Source organism: Vanellus vanellus, assembly GCF_965231255.1.
Source record: "Vanellus vanellus genome assembly, chromosome: 1".
NCBI classification, from domain to species: domain Eukaryota; kingdom Metazoa; phylum Chordata; class Aves; order Charadriiformes; family Charadriidae; genus Vanellus; species Vanellus vanellus.
The window spans coordinates 965,270-980,662 of record NC_138905.1 but is presented as its reverse complement, the minus strand read 5'-3'; the positions used below and the strand labels follow the sequence as shown (position 1 = coordinate 980,662).

The 15,393-nt window shown below is 60.1% G+C and overlaps 2 protein-coding genes across 2 annotated transcripts; both read left to right on the top strand.

The window, feature by feature from the left end:
* The first annotated feature begins 271 nt into the window (after window positions 1-271).
* On the top strand, window positions 272-5,725 carry GCC1 (GRIP and coiled-coil domain containing 1). The gene is made up of 3 exons (XM_082498761.1): window positions 272-323; window positions 1,682-2,740; window positions 4,028-5,725. The coding sequence occupies exons 2-3, from the start codon at window positions 1,694-1,696 to the stop codon at window positions 5,330-5,332; spliced, it is 2,352 nt and encodes a 783-aa protein (XP_082354887.1). The 5' UTR covers window positions 272-323; window positions 1,682-1,693; the 3' UTR covers window positions 5,333-5,725.
* Window positions 5,726-13,923: 8,198 nt separating this feature from the next.
* Window positions 13,924-14,825, top strand: LOC309686058 (uncharacterized protein). The gene is made up of 3 exons (XM_082498587.1): window positions 13,924-13,999; window positions 14,214-14,269; window positions 14,370-14,825. The coding sequence occupies exons 1-3, from the start codon at window positions 13,925-13,927 to the stop codon at window positions 14,578-14,580; spliced, it is 342 nt and encodes a 113-aa protein (XP_082354713.1). The 5' UTR covers window position 13,924; the 3' UTR covers window positions 14,581-14,825.
* The last annotated feature ends 568 nt before the right edge of the window (window positions 14,826-15,393 follow it).

Sequence of the window (15,393 nt, the reverse complement as noted above, 5' to 3'; positions counted from 1 at the left end):
GGCCCCGCCCCGACACGCCCCCACGGCCGCCGCCCCCACTCCCTGCGCCGCCAGGCCACGCCCCTCACTGATAAGCCCCGCCCTCCACCGATTTGTACCGCCCCCCCCGGGGCGCCGCACCTCACCGCATCGCCCCGCCCTGCTGAGGAGCCCCGCCCCCTCCGCGCCTCCATTGATGTATGGCCCCGCCCCCATGGCGTATAGCTCCGCCCCTACCGTCGGACCCATCGCCCTGCTGAGGCGCATGCGCAGTGTGCGTCGGCGGCAGGAGGCGGAAGTGGCGCGCGGCGCTCTGCGCGTGCGCAGCCGGTGCCGGCCCGGAGGTAAGGCCTGAGGCGGGGGCGGGGGGGCGGTTGCCCTGGAGACGCCCCCGACCCCCTCGGGACCTCCCCGGGATTCCCTCGGCCACCCGCGAACCCCTCCGGGCCCTCCGCCACGACCTCAGCTCCCACCCCGTACTCTACGGCCTCCCCTGTCCCAACAGCCTCCCCGCCGCTGCCCAAAAGCCTTCTCTGCCCCACGGCCCCCCTCGCCCCACGGACCCCCGTCCCCCTCCACCATGGACCCACGCCCCCCGCCCCTCCAGCCCGTCCCCACGGGCCCCAACCCTCGCCCCAACGCCCCCATGCCCCAAGGCCCCCCCTGCCCCACGGGCCCCCCGTGCAGGCCCTCCCCGGCCCCCCGTGTCCCTCCACCCCGGCCCCACGGGTCCCTTCAGCACGGCCCCACGGTGTCCCCCCCCATGCCCAAAGGGTGCCCCTCGAGCCCCTCCACCACGGACCTACGGGCCCCCCCGTGCCCCTCCACCATGGCCCCACAGGCCTCTCCATGCCCACAGGACCCCCGTGCCCTTCTACCACGGGCCCCTCCACCCCCTGTGCCCCTCCACCCCCGGGCCTCCCCCTCGCTGTACTGGCTCTCCCTGCCCCATGGCCTGTCAGCCCCCTGTGCCCCTCCACTGTGGCCCCACAGCCTCTCCCAGCCCTCCACGGCCCCTCCGCTCCAGCCCTGTGGCCCCTCTGCCACTGCATCACAGCCCCCCTGCCTCAGCAGCTGCCCCCAGGCCCTCCCCGGCAGCTTCACCCCCCTGAACCCCACCATGTCCCTGTCCCATCCGCACTTACTCCCCTCCTGTGAATTCTCCGGCCCCGGGTGCTGACACCCCACCTCTCCATGGCAGGTCCTCTGCATTGGACCCCCGCTGTGACCTACCATGGGGCGCCCCGAGAGCAGGGGCCCGCCACCTAGAGCTGGCAGTGGTTGGATCACCTTCACAGCAGGCAGCAGTGCTGCCAAGGGACAGACCGATAGTTTTTTTTTCTTGAAAAGTAAAAATCAAGCCGTTTATATGTGTAAACCCCCCTGACTGATGGGGGGGTGGGCAGCTGCAGTGGCAGATAACACTGTACGAGGTATTAAAGCGCTTTCTCTGGCTCTGGCTGAGAATCTTGAGGAATTTGAGTCGTAGCAGGAGCGTGTTTCCCCACAGAGTAGAACTTATGCACTGAGTCCTGGGGCATGCGGGTGCTTTGCGGGGTTCAGTGTGAGGTGACAAATGCATTGCAGCGTTGTTAGTCACTGTGGTGTCCTGGGGGGATTCAGGATGGTGGTCCCGCTTAGCCTGCCAGTCACAAATGTGTCTGCTGCTCATTTAGTCTTTGTGCTGTTTTTCTCCTTTCAGCTTGCATGAATCATGGAGAAGTTTGGCATGAACTTTGGAGGTGGCCCAAGTAAAAAAGATCTTCTGGAGACTATTGAATCACAGAAGAAGCAGCTTCTTCAGTACCAGGTTCGGCTGAAGGATGTCGTCAGAGCCTACAAGAGCCTACTCAAAGAGAAGGAAGCCTTGGAAGCCAGCTTGAAAGTATTGTCTGTGTCTCATGAGGCGGATATTGGATTGAGCAGTGCTCAGGCTGTGTCTGTGGCCAGCTCCAGCTCTTCCTTTGCCGATTCTGCTGATGACAGGAGCTCGGTTCACAGCGAAGATAGTGTGGGGACAGCTACCAGTGCAGACACTGCTGCCAGCCTGGCCAGTACCAAGGGCGAACCAGGGCCTGAGGATGATAAACCCGGAGCCACCGCTTCCTCTCTTAAATCAGAAGAGACAAGCAGTTCAGAGAGCGGCATCAGCACGAGCAGCGGGGATGTGTCATCTGCTGCTAGCGAGGCTGATAAAAGAGTCCTCCAGCTGAAGACCCAGCTGGCCACTTTGACCAGTGCTCTGTCAACAGTCACACAGGAGAAGTCCCGCATGGAAGCCTCGTACCAAGCAGACAAGAAGAAGATGAAGCAGGACCTGGATGACGCCATTAAGAAAGCAGAGGATGAGACTGAGAAGTTGGAGATGGAGCTGAAGTCTGTCCAGGAACAGCTAGCCGAGACCAAAGCCCGTCTGATCACGCAGCAGCACGACCGAGCCCAGGAACAGAGTGACCATGCTGTTATGCTGCGGGAACTACAGAAGCTGCTGCAGAGCGAGAGGACTTTGCGCCAGGATGCAGAGCTGAAGCTGGAGGAGACCAGGGAGGTGTTGGCCGGGAGGGTGTGCATGGCTGACCGCGCCGAGGGGTATGAGCTGCAGATCAAGCAGCTGAGCCAGGAGGTGGAAGACCTGAAGAGAGAGCTGCAGGCTGTTCAGGAGGAGAGCAACAAGCCAGACCCCCGGATAGAGGATCTGCAGGAGGAGATGGCCAGCCTTAAGAACCACTTCCACGTGCAGCTGTTGCAAGAAATGAAGAAGGTAATTCCTTGCCTGGGCCCTGGAGCAGCTCACTCTCTATCGGCAGCGATTGGGGCAGGGTTTGAGGCTGGAGGAACACAAATTCCCCTTCCTAGTCCTGCAGAGTCCATGAGGTTTGAAATAAGTAAAAGCATCGTAGGTTTGTTTGATGGGATGATAGTCCCCGAGGAAAATAAAAGCTGTTTGTGATACAGCATATAAGTCATTAATCAGGGGGTAGTGACGACTGGATTTGGGAGCAGCCTTTGAGGTGATTACACGGTGACTGTCTTCCGCAGTGTCTGTTGGTTCTGGACACGTTACTGTCTGGTGTGACAGTGGCCAGACTTGGGAGGAGAGACCCTTCCTCTGCCCTGCCATGGCACCGAGTATGGTCTTGTCTCTGTAAAGCATGTCAGTGCAACGCAAGATACAGGAGTTTATGAAAACTAACCTTCAGTGAAGCTGGAGTGCTCTAGGAAAGGAGAAAGGCTGCAGCCTGTGTGTGTGCAGGGGGGGAGTGAAGAGCTAGAAAGAGCGATGTGGTGGAAAAGAGGAACTCTGCGGGTTGTGGGGCAATGCGCTCAGGGGTTGGCACCAGTAACCGAATTTCCATCTGGAAACATTCCAGAATGGGATCTTCCTCATCTCTTTGCAGTCTGGAACAAGTTTACTTCTTTCTAATCTGAAGCATCAGGCTAGTTTAGTTCAATTTGCCCCTTTGGAAGTGGTCTCCAACAGCTTCTCTCTGACAGAGGTGACGGTGACTGGACTCTGGCTGTGTTTTAGTTCACAATGGTGATTGTCAAGTGCTGCCATTGTCCAGAGTCAGTTGTATCTCAATAGCTGTAAAAACTGAGAACACTGGGAGTTTGCTGTAGCTACTCAGAAACCACTGAATTATGTTAATATCAGTGCAACAAAGCAGAGGGTTTAAGTAAATTGCAGTTAGATGTGTGAAAGCTTTAGAGCACACGCACGTTTTAAAAAGATCCTGTAGCAGATTGCGCCGTGAATTTGCTGCTTCCCCCACACACACACACCTACAGCAATGCAGATCACGCTGGTGACAGGAGCTCTGCAGAGCAGGGAACAAAAGCAGAAATGCTTTTAGTTTATTTTATCCCAAAATAAACAAATATCCAGAAAGGCAAGTCAGTGTGGTGGTTTGTGTAGGATTCTAGGGGAAAGGATGGCCCTGCACTTGTTTGGAGTTCAGCAGAGCAGAATTAAGCCCCTGTGTAAAGCGCAGGCCTCCTGCCCAGAGTGTTGAGCTAATCTGTCCCTCCTGTGTCTCTCTGCTCTCAGACCGCACAGGCAGAGGAGCAGCTCCGCCAGCACGCCCAGATGGAGGAGCGGCGAGTGGCTGACTTGGAGGGCCAAGTCTCCGAAGTGTCCGAACTGCTTGGCACTTACGAAAAAGCCAAGCAGAAAGACCAAGCGGTTATTCAGAAGCTAAAGGACCGCATCGTACAGTTGGACCTGGAGAACAAAACCCTGGCCATCGCTGCCTCCAGCCGATCCCCTGTTGATATTCACGTGGAAGAATCCAATCTTGATGTTAATGTTCTAAAGGATAAAATGGAGAAGCTGAAGAAGCTCTTGCAGGCAGCGGCTAAGAAGAGCCAGCCTGCTCTAGACATCGAGAAGCTGTGTGAGCTGGAGCTGCCAAAGGGCACTGAGGCTGGGGATGGTGAGAAGGCCACTGCTTTGTACTACCAGCAGGAGCTGAAGCAGCTGAAGGAAGAGTTTGAAAGGTACAAGATGAGGGCACAAGTGGTTCTCAAGAACAAGTCGGCCAAAGACGGCAATCTGGCTAAAGAACTGGAGGAAGCTCAAGAGCAGCTGGCTGACCTGAAAGAGAAATACATTGTGCTTCAGCTGTCCTCTGATGAAATGGAGAAGCAGCACCAGCAAGACATGGAAGCCAAGAAGCAAGAGTTGTGCCAGCTGCAGCAAATTCATAGGCAGGAATTAGAGCGATGCCAGCTGGACTACAGGGAACGGGCACTGAAGCTGGAGGAGGAGATGCACAAACAGCGGGACCGAGCGCTGGCGGTGCTGGCAGAAAAGGACCAAGAGCTGGAGCAGCTGAGATCCGTCACGTTGCCTTACGGGCTTCAAGGATCCAAAAACTACCTAGCGTCAGGGACTGACGTTGCTAGCGATGAGTCACCAGGTAATGATTCCTCAGAGATTCTCCCCCAGGCTCTTCAGCTCTCCACCACCAGCGAGCCCACCTTCTTCTTGTACGCGGAGCAGCTGGCTCGCAAAGAAGTGGAAATTGGAGCGCTGAGAAAGCAGAAGCACAAGCTGGAAATGCAAGTTCACCAGCTGCAGGAGAAAATCTTGGTTGAGGAGGAGCAGCACCGGGAAGAGGTATCTGCGCTTCAAAACGAAATCGAGAAGAACGTCAGAGATAAGAGCAGAGAGGGGGCCAACCTGGAATACCTCAAGAACATTGTCTATAGATTCTTGACGCTGCCAGATTCTCTTGGTCGCCAGCAGACTCTCACCGCCATATTGACTATTCTGCATTTCAGCCCAGAAGAAAAGCAAACTATTACAAAACAGTCAGCATACAGCAGCTGGTGGCTTTCTGGGAAGAGATGAGATGGTGGCTTTTATTACTAACTGCTTTCACATAGTAACAGGTTTCTGATCATTCACTAAGACCACTTCACTCGTGGTGTAACCTCTTTCCAACCGTGCAATGGAGCAGAGAGCTTTCAGCAAAGAATTGGGTTTAAACTAGTGCTCTTAGCACTAATTTAAAGTAGAATTGTGCCAACTGTTCCACTAGGATCACAGTGCTTTCTTGCTCTCTGGTGTGAGAATTTGCTCTGAGTTGGGACTTGATTTAAAAAAAGAAAAAAAAAGTTAAGATACTGATGTTTTTTTAAACACAATTTTTAAAAAATCTCTACCTGTCAGGCATAGGGTGAGGAGCTCCATTAGAGTGGAACTCGCTTGTATCTTCAAACACCAGACAGGCTTGTGACTCAAAAGATTCAAAGGGCGGGGGAAGCACTTAATAGGGTGCTAAAATAGCATAAGACAAAGAGCTGAAAGCCTGCAAGAATGATGAGTCTTAACTACCAGCATCATCCAAATGCAGAAAACCTTAAGCAAGTTCTCAAAAGCTTTCTTTTTTATCTAGAGCCAAATTTATACCAGCGGATACAGCAGCTCCCCGCAGCACTGGGGACCCTCAGGTGGCACAGCATGTTATGGTGTGCTCTCGTTACTGACTAGGGGTGCTCTCTGCAGTTACCTGTGTTTCCCAGGAAGGAGGAAAGATATCCTAAGTATTTAACAGTTTGAACCCTTGTAGCTGCAGCGGTGGGAGCAGGGATTCCCCGCCAGCATCGCGCCAGCAGGTGCTACACAGCCGTTCTGGTAGAGCCGATCTCTGAACTTTCTGACCCTCTTTGAGACAGCAGCCAGGGTCTTGCAGAAAGCAGGAAAGGCTGAAATAGGCACATTGTTCCTTCCAGCAGTCATTTTCTGAGCATTTGGGAGTTTTGGTGAAGTTTTGGATGTTGCAGAATGTTGTTTTTTGGCAGCAAGGTGTTGCTCCTGCTGGGATAGGAGCAGGAAGGGGCAGAAGCTAAGCGCCCTGTGGGCACTGCCTTCCCTGGGCTTGCACTAAACACCCTGTGAGGATGAAGGCCTGGCCAGCTGCTGTGTAGACCTTGAAGTTCTTGAGTAACTTCCTTGCAAATTGTTAAGCATGGCAGGAAGGAAGCCGGAACGTTTTGAAACACCTGTGGCTTTGGCAGAGCGCAGTCAGCTCCCTGCTGGCGTTCCCGCGTTCTGCAGTCGTGCTCCGGGTCTCCCGGCTCCTGACTGCTTGGACCCCCAACGGCAGAGCTGACCGCCCTGGCTGGGTGGGAAAGTGGCTGTAGTAGGCATTGTATGAACGGCTGCAGGACTCAAACCAGAGCGTGTGTTTTGAGTATTAGTGGGCTGTGTGAGAAGGGTCGGGGCCTCGGGGAGCTGCAGCATGTAGCTGTGAGGGTGCTGGGGGAGCGACCTGCTCCTGCCCCTGCGCTCGCTGCAAGACCAGCGCTGGCACGAGCGAACTCCTCTCCCCTCTGCCGCGGTAGGAACTGGCCTTTCCTTTGTTGTTTGAGCTCTGCACTCGGATGCCTTGAGAGCTGACGGGCTGGAGAGGGGAACGCGATGTTTCACCCTCAAAGCCCATATTTTCATGGGTCCAGAGCAGCGGCTGGCTTTACCCTGCTGCCTTCCCTCTTCCCCCTGCCAGGTTGCTGGTTGAGACAAGGGAAGCTGCCACCCATCTGGAGGGGCAGGCTGGGTCCCTGGGGATATCCCCAGCCAAGCCCCTGGGTGCTGGGGCCACTAGAGGGCACCCACTGGTTGCCCAGTCCGTGGGACTGGGACCTAGGGGTGCAGCATCCCTCCCGCTGCGGGGAGCTGTGTCTTAGGGCAGCTCGCAGCGGGGCTTCGGGCTCCGCAGGTGGGAGAGGTTCTGCGGGGTCAGCAGGAAGGGTTTCTCTGTCCAAAATGTTTTCTGCTGCGGTGAACTGCTCCTGAGGTCTGGCGCAGGGTGCTGATGCGTTCTGTAACAAAGGGTATGCAAGGTCAGGAGAAAAAAAAAACCAAGAGTGTGCTAGCTATTGTGTGTCCGGTGCTGCCTGTTGGCATGAAGTTATCTGACATGGGAAGAAGGAGCATCTCAGCGAGGCCGGAAGAGCTGTGCTAGCTGGATCTGCTGGAAAAGTGCCCATCAGGAAGTGTTTGTGCTGATATTCAAATGGTCGCTACTCTCTTAAAACCAGGCAAGGGGATGTTTTGCTTCCAGAGATGTTGGGTGGTTGCCTGCAGCCCTGGGAACCGGCTACTCCCAGCTGTGCTTTTACTGACGCTTCTAGAGCTTTCTCGTCTGCGTAGGCAAAAATCTCACTTGAGTTTTGTTTTCATGCACCTGGTTTGTTTTTTAATTAAAGCTTGGCTGCTAAAGCACAACTTCCCCGTCCCAGAGTACAGGGGAAGTGTTTGTAAACACCGGCATTAAGTCTTGTTTTAACAATCCCCGGGCCTCTCGCAGGTCCTGGGGCCGAGTTAACGAACAGGTTGATTGAGCGGCTCTCAATGCCGGGAGGCCTTGGCGCAGCCTGGGCAGTTCTTCGGGCGGGAGCTGCTGCTCCTCTGGACAGCACCAGTGCCATGGCAGCTTGCGCCGGCTCAGACAGGTTGGTGAACCGTTGCCACTCGGGCCGGGCAAGCCCCACCGCTCAGCGCACGGTATCCGCCGCTCGCTCTGGAGTGCACGGTCCTTGCACAGCTGCAGCTTTGCAGCCGCTGCCGCTCTTTTACCAGAGCGTGCCCTGGCACATGTGGTGAGGCCAGCACGGCGCGTACCGGTTTTCTCGCAGAGGAAGCGGGCTCTGAGAGGCCGCAGGAGCTGAGCGGGGCTCCCCGGCCGACGCACTCTTCCTCTGCAATTTCACACAGAGAGCTTCAGCAGCTGAGCAGGACGGAGTCCTTTCCCCTCTTAGCGTTGTGCCGGCAGTCCTTGTCGTGTCAGTGGCCGAGTGCCCTGGAGCGCGCTCCACAAATCCCACCTCGCTGAAGGCAAGGGCAGTGCTCCAGCTAACGCAACCCTCGGTGCCAATTTCTCCTCAAAAAAATCCTCAGGGAAAACGTGCCCCAGGCAGAGCCTGTGCCTGCTGGGGGTCTTGGGAGGGGATGACAGAGCCAAGCAGGGAACAGTTCCCCATGCTGGCGTGGACATTGCCTCCACGCAGAGGCCAGGCAGAGGGCACCGGTGGTTGGTCCCACACAGGATCCACACGCTGCTCTGATGGAGGCAACGAGCTCAAGAGTGGAGAGTTTGTTCCAGGGAGTGCTTGGGTCTTGGGCTCCTCGGCTTTGAAATGCTTCTCAACGATACGAGTGTTGGCTCAGCCAAGGGATCTGCTGGGAAGAGCCCGGTCTCTGGTCCCGGTTTGGAAAGACTGAATCAAGCGGTGCCTCTGAAACCACAGGGGTTGCTCAAAGTCTTACCTTGCAGCAGCAGGAGCCGGTCCCACAACGCCTGAGGGTGATGATGCTTCCTCCTGCTTCGGCTTTGCTGCCCCGGCTGCAAGGGGGTCCCTGTTCTGCCTTTGCCTCATGCTCTTCTGGAAGAGCCTCTGCCTGGAGAATGAAGTAACCCAGAAGAGATCCCAAGCAGTGGTGGTTTTGTGAGGGATGTCCGATGCAGCAGGACAGACTTGGCTGTCCCAGGAGCACTGTGAGATGGCTCTTCCCCATCTGCAGCTCTGGGTTCCTCCTGCGGCAGGAAAAAATGCCATCCAGGCTGGAGAGAGCCTGACCAGCAGCATGTGATGGTGAGGGGGACCAAAACGGGGTCCAGCTGGGACCACGCGGAGCCGCTGCTTAGTGACTGGCTGGAAAGGAGCGTTTCCTCACCTGATGGAGGAAAAAAGGAGCAGCTCCAAAGGCGATGGCTGTGGGGGAACGTCTCCAGGAGCTGCCAAGCACAGTTCTCTGCATTGCCATCGACCTTGTTCAGCTCTCCCAGTGCCATTCCTTTCCCTGATCCCCTCCAGCCCCTCTCTCTGCTCCTCCTTCCCTCAGACCTCCCCCAACATCCCTCCCTCTTCCCCCTCTTCAGTCCGCCAATACCCCTGAAATTAAAGTGGAAAAAAAATGCTTGAAGTATAACTCTGCTCACTGTTTGGTGACCTGTGGTTTAAGTGGCGAGCTGTGCGTGGGCTGAGCAACCAGCCCTGGCTGCTCATTGCAGTGTTCTCCTCCCTGCAAAAACTGTGCTTGAACAGATGTAAAAAACCCTAAATTTTTGGGCTTGTGAATTTGACCTGTTCTTGCCGTTACGTCATCAGGATGCAGGCGCATCTCTGGAGGTGCCCACGCGGCACCATGGGGGTGCGAAACACCCCGCCCTGCCTTAGGGACAGTGTTAGGTGGATGGACAGAGATGTTCGAGCACAAAGAAAACGTAGTAGAGAGAAGGTTGGGTTTTCTGGGTGTTGGTGATCCTTGTCTGCACGGTTGAGTGAGAATTATTTTACAGCCGGGCAGTCGCTGGTAGGACCTGGTGGGGTTTGGGTGGTGCCAGGCATTGCTTGGCCCGGGGAGATGTTTGCTGGCTTATCAGAAAACCCTCGATTTCAAAATTATGGAAAAAATATCAAAACCCTTGATTTCCTGAGGTCCTGGTGAGTACAGGAATGCAAATACTTCTTTCTTGCACCCTCAGTCCCATTTCCGTGCCCACGAGTGGATGCGGAGGCGCTGGGCACTGAGAGCTGCCCCTGCTCTGTCCCCACGGCCCACGAGGCTGTGGGGGCTCAGTGCGTTGCGGGGGAGGCAGCACCACCGCGGAGGGGGTCTCGCTCAGCCCTTGGGGGTCTGACCCCCTCCACGCAGGCAGTGTGTTGTATTTGCTGGTGGTGTGCGAGAAAAGCCCTTCCTTTGCCCTCGGAGGGGGTTTGCGCAGCCGGAGGGATGCGGTGGCACAGGCTGCCGCACTGGGGGCAGCGAGCTCAGCCCTGCTTCCCGGGGAACCCGACGTGGTGTCACACAAGCACCCTTTCCCCACACCGAGTACACGTTTACCAGCGGTTCATGCATGTCGACGCAGCTGTGTGCCAGCTCCTGCCGCATGCAGCCCATTCCTTTGCACCGTGTCTGGACCCACCGTGCAGTCGGGGGCCACAGCCATGGTTGCCTTCCCCAGCGTGGTGGCAGCCTGTCCCGGCTGGCACCTCTCCCCCCACCAGCAGCCTTTCTGCTGCTCTCGGTGGTGTCTGCCCTGCGCATGTGGGCTCCCAGAGCTTCCTGCCGCGAGCAGACGCTGGGGCTGCGTCGTGGCCGCATCCTGCAGAGGCACCTGCACTGAGCCCTCCTCTCGCCCCGGCCCCGCTCGTGCCCGGGCTCCTGGTGTGGGCAGAGCGGCCCTCCCACAGCACGCTGGCACCGTCTGCGGTCCTGGCACTGGCCGTGGCTCTGGGGCTCACCTTGCACAGGCTTCCTCTGCCTCGCTGACCCCTTTCCCATGCCTCAGTTTCCCCTTTTAGCAAGGAGAAGTCTGCCTGCACCGCCACCAGCAGCAGCTGTGGGGATGCGCTGCCCATGCTGGTTTGCAGCGGGCAGCCAAGCAGGGGATGGAGAAGGGCCATGCTCCCATCTGTACCCCCGGTGCCCATGGGGAGCTGCATCTCCTGCGACGTTCTTGCTGCCCGGTGTGCAGGAGGGAGGTGCAAAGGAGGCTGTGGCGCGTTCGCCTGTGCGCTGCGAGCACGAGGGGCTGATCCCCTCCCTGCTCGCAGGGTTCGCACGTAGTAGCCTGCAGGTCCGTGGGGAAGCTCCTGCCGCCCTGGCCAGGCAGGTTCCTCCAGCTGCGCTGCGCAGGCAGAGCCGCCGCTGTGTCCCCGCAGACGGAGTGTGGAGCAAGCGCAGCAATCGCAGGAGCTGCTCCGGTGTGGCCGGCCGGACCCCAGGCTGTGCCCGGTGGCAGAGAGGCAACGGGAAGGCTCTCGGCTCTGAGCCGCTTGGTCATGGTGCACGAAGAGGATCAGCCATCGGCTCTCTCAGATAACCAGGTAAAGGCATGTGCCTGCGGGAAACCCTCCGTGGAGACCTGGGAAAGCCACTGCCAACCGCTGGAGACCCTGCTCAGGCCTCCCCTGCGTGCCCCAGCTGAGGGGGCTTCTCTCGCGCTGGAGATGGGGGGCGATGCCGTGGGGTGCCGGCTGCCAACAAAGTGGTCCTGGCTGCCCGGCATGAGCTGAGTGCTTCCCAGGGCGGCTGCTGCTGCCCCGCTGTCTTGGCGTGACTCACTGGCCATGGGAGCCGTCCGGCTCCGGCAGTCTCACCAGTTCCTCTGTGGCAGCCCCACGTCTGCGAGCCGCTCTCAGCAGCACTGCCCGGAGCAAGACGCAGATTCATGGCGCTCCCCAGCCCCGGGCGAGGGAAATCCGGGCGCTGCGACGAGGCAAGCTCAGGGGGCTGCAGCAGGGAAATCCCCTCCTGCAGCCACCACCGAGGGGCCCGTCCCACACAGCAGCACCGCGGGGCTGCCGGGGAACCGGCCACTGGCCCCTCCGCTTTGCCCAGCCCCAGCCAAGGGCTCCAGCCCCGGACACAGCCTCTCGGGGAAGACACCTCTTTTGCCTCAGCTTTGCCCGCTCTGCGGTGACACACGGGCACCGGCCGCCCACCACTGCTTCGGCCAGGGATGCTCAAGGGAGTGAGTCCGGCCATGCCCAGAGCTCTGTGTCCTCCCGCGCCGTGGGGCAGCCGAGGGTCGCGCTGTGTCCCCGCTGCAGGATGTCCAAGCTCCTCTAGATCTCTTTCCCTCAGGTCTTCGTGCTGACGTGCATCTACCTGCCGGCCTCGCTGCTGAGGTGGGTTCTGCCCCCCGGCCCTTCGGCCATGGCTGTGCCCTGCGGTGCTGCGGGGAGGCAGCAGCCACAGCCCTGCCTGCACGTGGCCTCTTGTCCTACCCGCAGCCCATTTGGTCCCCGGACATGGGTCGTGGGGATCTGGCCTTGACCGACCCAGGTCTCTGCCCCATCCCATCCCCTTGGTAGGGAGGGGACCCCCCCCACCCACGCCAGCCCCTGCCCGTCTTGGGGGACACCGAGCACGGGATCCCCACTGGGACGGGTTCGGCGGGAAGCCACCGTGCTGGGACACCAACAGCTCTGCTCCGCCGGGACATTAACCCCCAGCCCCGTCTCTTCCAGCTTCCTGGGCAGCGGATCCGTCCTCGCTGTCACCTCCCGGCGGAGGCGATGCTGCCGCATCCAGGTGGGTGCCCATTACGGTTTGGGAGCCACTGGCTCCCGGGGCACAGGGACAGGTTTTGGCCACATCTAAGCCTGAGGCAGAGCTGCAGCAGCACCGCTGCTGCTGGGCTTAATGCAGGGTGGGGCTGGGAGGGGGGTAGGAGATGCAGGACCCTCGCACCAGCCTCCCCGGAGAGCAGCCGGTCCCAGCTCTGCTCCCGGCCAGCCCAGGGAGGGACATGGCCACAGCAGCTCTGCAGAGCCGGGGAGAGGCTGCTGCCGCCGGGGTGACACTGCCAGCCGGAGCTAACGCTGTGTCCTCTCCTCCAGCTTCGCCCCCTTTTCCTCCTCGCCCTGGCAGATTTCCTGGCCGCCACGGCGCTGCTGGGCACAGCCACCATCCAGCTGCTGCCAGCCCCGCTCTTCATCCCGGCGTACGCTGCCTGCCCCTACGGACGGATGCTGGCCACGGTAAGGGGTCAGCTCGCACCACAGGGCCGGGCATCTCCTCCTATACCGCGGGGAACAGCCGGGACCCGGCTGCGGGCTGGAGCGTCCCTGGGGAAGTCCCGGGGTGATGAACTGTTCCTCCTACTGAGAAATAGCTCCTCTTCCCCTGTCACTGTCCTGAGCCTCCAAGGCCAGTTCTTTGGGGGAATGTGCCCAGTGTTTCTCCCCAGCCCCAGTGAGAAGAGCACTGTGTCCCCCACATAGCATCCCTCTCGCCCCCACCGTGCCCTGCTGCCAGCTCTGCGATGGCGAACCCAAACGCAGCCGCTCGCGTGCCCCACAGCAGAGCAGAGCAGAGCAGAGCAGAGCGCGGCTCTCCCGGTGCAGATGTGCTCTCCCCTCCATGCCAAAACTCGCCCAGCGCCTGCGGCTTCACCGGCTCCTCCTGCACAGGCCCCGCGGCGAGCAGTGCCACCAGGCTCATCCCGCTGGTGACGGGGCCTTTGCCTCAGCCACACATGGGGACAGGGACCAGGAGCGGCTCAGCACCGCGGGGATGGCTCTGCTCCACTTTGCACGTACCGGCCTGCCCGGCTGCGTAGTGCACAGGACGACCATCACCGCGGTTGCAGGTCTGCTGACAGGACACAGGGGCACTCCGTGCCACCTAGAGCCCAGCACGGATGGACAGACGTGGGCCATCAGTGCTGCTGCAGCAGAGAGGCCCCCCGGACCCCCTCCCCGGGGTGGGCGCAGGGACAGCACGAGGCCATTTGGTTTTGATGCTGCATCTCGGAGAGCGGCTCCGTTGCTGCACGGCTGCTCCCGGCACAGCTCTGCTGGGGGGCAGCGGGGACACCAGGGTGCAGGGCGCGAGGAGGGAAGGGGGAAGGTGCCTTCAGGGCATGGGGCGCAGCAGGACCCCGCTCTCCCTCTCCTCTCCCAGACCTTCTACGCAGTCTCGTTCCTGATGGTCGTTGTCTACGCATATGAAGCCTACCGCACCGTCCGCGGTGGGAGAGCCTGGCACATCGCAGCTCTGCAGGTCGGTGGCCCTCAGCCGCGGTGCAGCCGAGCATCGCCCTTCCCCGCACCCAGCCGGTCCGGGACCCGGGGAGCAGCGGGGGAATCCGAAGGCAGCCCCTGTCCCTGGGCGTCAGGGGCTTCCCCTGCACCCTGCCTCCCGGCGGAGCAGGGCTGGAACCTTGAGCTGCTGCGGGACCTGCAGCCCCGCGTCACGGGTGGATTCCTCCCTGCAGGAGAGGAGCGGGTGCCTGGAGAGCGCGTGGCGGGCGCTGCCCTACATCCTGGCCTGGTAGGTGCCAGCCGCCGTCGCCAGGCCCTCGCTACCCCGAGCAGGGCTGTGGCACAGCGCCCGCCGGGACGGCCGCGCTCACCTCCGCTCTCCCTGCAAGGCTGGTGCCGGCGCTCACCCTCCTGGGACAGATCATCGCCCGCGGCACCTCCACCACCGACATCGCGCCAAGACCCATTGGGCCCGTCGAGCCGTGGAAAGGGAACCGCTCCAATGAGACCTACAGCCTTTACTGCTCCAGGTACCCTGACCGCGAGGGGGAGCTGGGGGTGGGTACCCCTCTCCCTTCCCGACAGGCCTGGGCACACTGACAGGTGGTGAAGGCTTTGGGGTGCAGGAAGGAATCAAAACAAGCCCCGGGGAGGACGCCGTGGCATTAGGGGACCGCCACCAGCGTCATCTGTCCTTTCAGCTGCCTGCTCCTCATCCACCGTGCCCAGGATATCTGCTACCAGGTGAGTGCTGCCGGGTGCCTGTCCCTTCTCCCCCTCCAGCAGACCCCAACGCTGCCAAGGGCGGGCGGGCTCAGAAGGACACCGGGAAGGCAGCAGCTCCGCGGTGCGTGGGCAGGTGGTGCCGGGGGGTCGGGGCAGGGGTGTCCTCGCACCAGCAGCGGCAGAGGGGCAGCTCCCAGCCCTGGTGCTGGCTGCTGCCATGCCACGGGGCTTGTGGCACAGCTCAGCCCCTGGGGAAGGAGCCGCTCGGGGCAGGGCTGGCCCGTGGCCCCGCTGATTTCCCATTGCCCGGCAGTACGTAGGTAGGAAGGACGTGGGCCTGGAGGGGAAAATCATCTTCTTCTTGTACCTGCTGCTGGTGCTCAGCTGCTGCACGGTAAGCCATCGGCACAGCGGGGTCCGGCCGCAGCAGCCAGCGCGCCCCGGCTGACGCCGCTCCCGCCGCACAGCTCCTGTACCGCAGGGTGAAGCTCTGGTGCCGGAGGAACGCCGCAGCGCCCTTGCTCACCCTGGAGAAGGACGGCTTTGCAGGCAGGAGCATCCGCGGTGTCAGCAAAGTCTCCCACTACTTCCAGCTGGTTTTCCTGCTCTGCTGGGCGCCAGGCAAGTCGGGGTGGGGATGGCATGTGGCTCCCGCAGGCACGAGCCACCGCAGCGCCCGCTCCAGCC

Bases quoted from the DNA above. Each gene is read 5' to 3' on its own strand.
- GCC1 (XM_082498761.1), top strand. From the start codon at position 1,694: ATGGAGAAGTTTGGCATGAACTTTGGAGGTGGCCCAAGTAAAAAAGAT. The intron at 2,741-4,027 runs GTAATTCCTTGC...CTCTGCTCTCAG, and splicing joins TGTTGCAAGAAATGAAGAAG to ACCGCACAGGCAGAGGAGCA.
- LOC309686058 (XM_082498587.1), top strand. From the start codon at position 13,925: ATGGTCGTTGTCTACGCATATGAAGCCTACCGCACCGTCCGCGGTGGG. The intron at 14,000-14,213 runs GTCGGTGGCCCT...TCCTCCCTGCAG, and splicing joins GGCACATCGCAGCTCTGCAG to GAGAGGAGCGGGTGCCTGGA. The intron at 14,270-14,369 runs GTAGGTGCCAGC...TCTCCCTGCAAG, and splicing joins CTGCCCTACATCCTGGCCTG to GCTGGTGCCGGCGCTCACCC.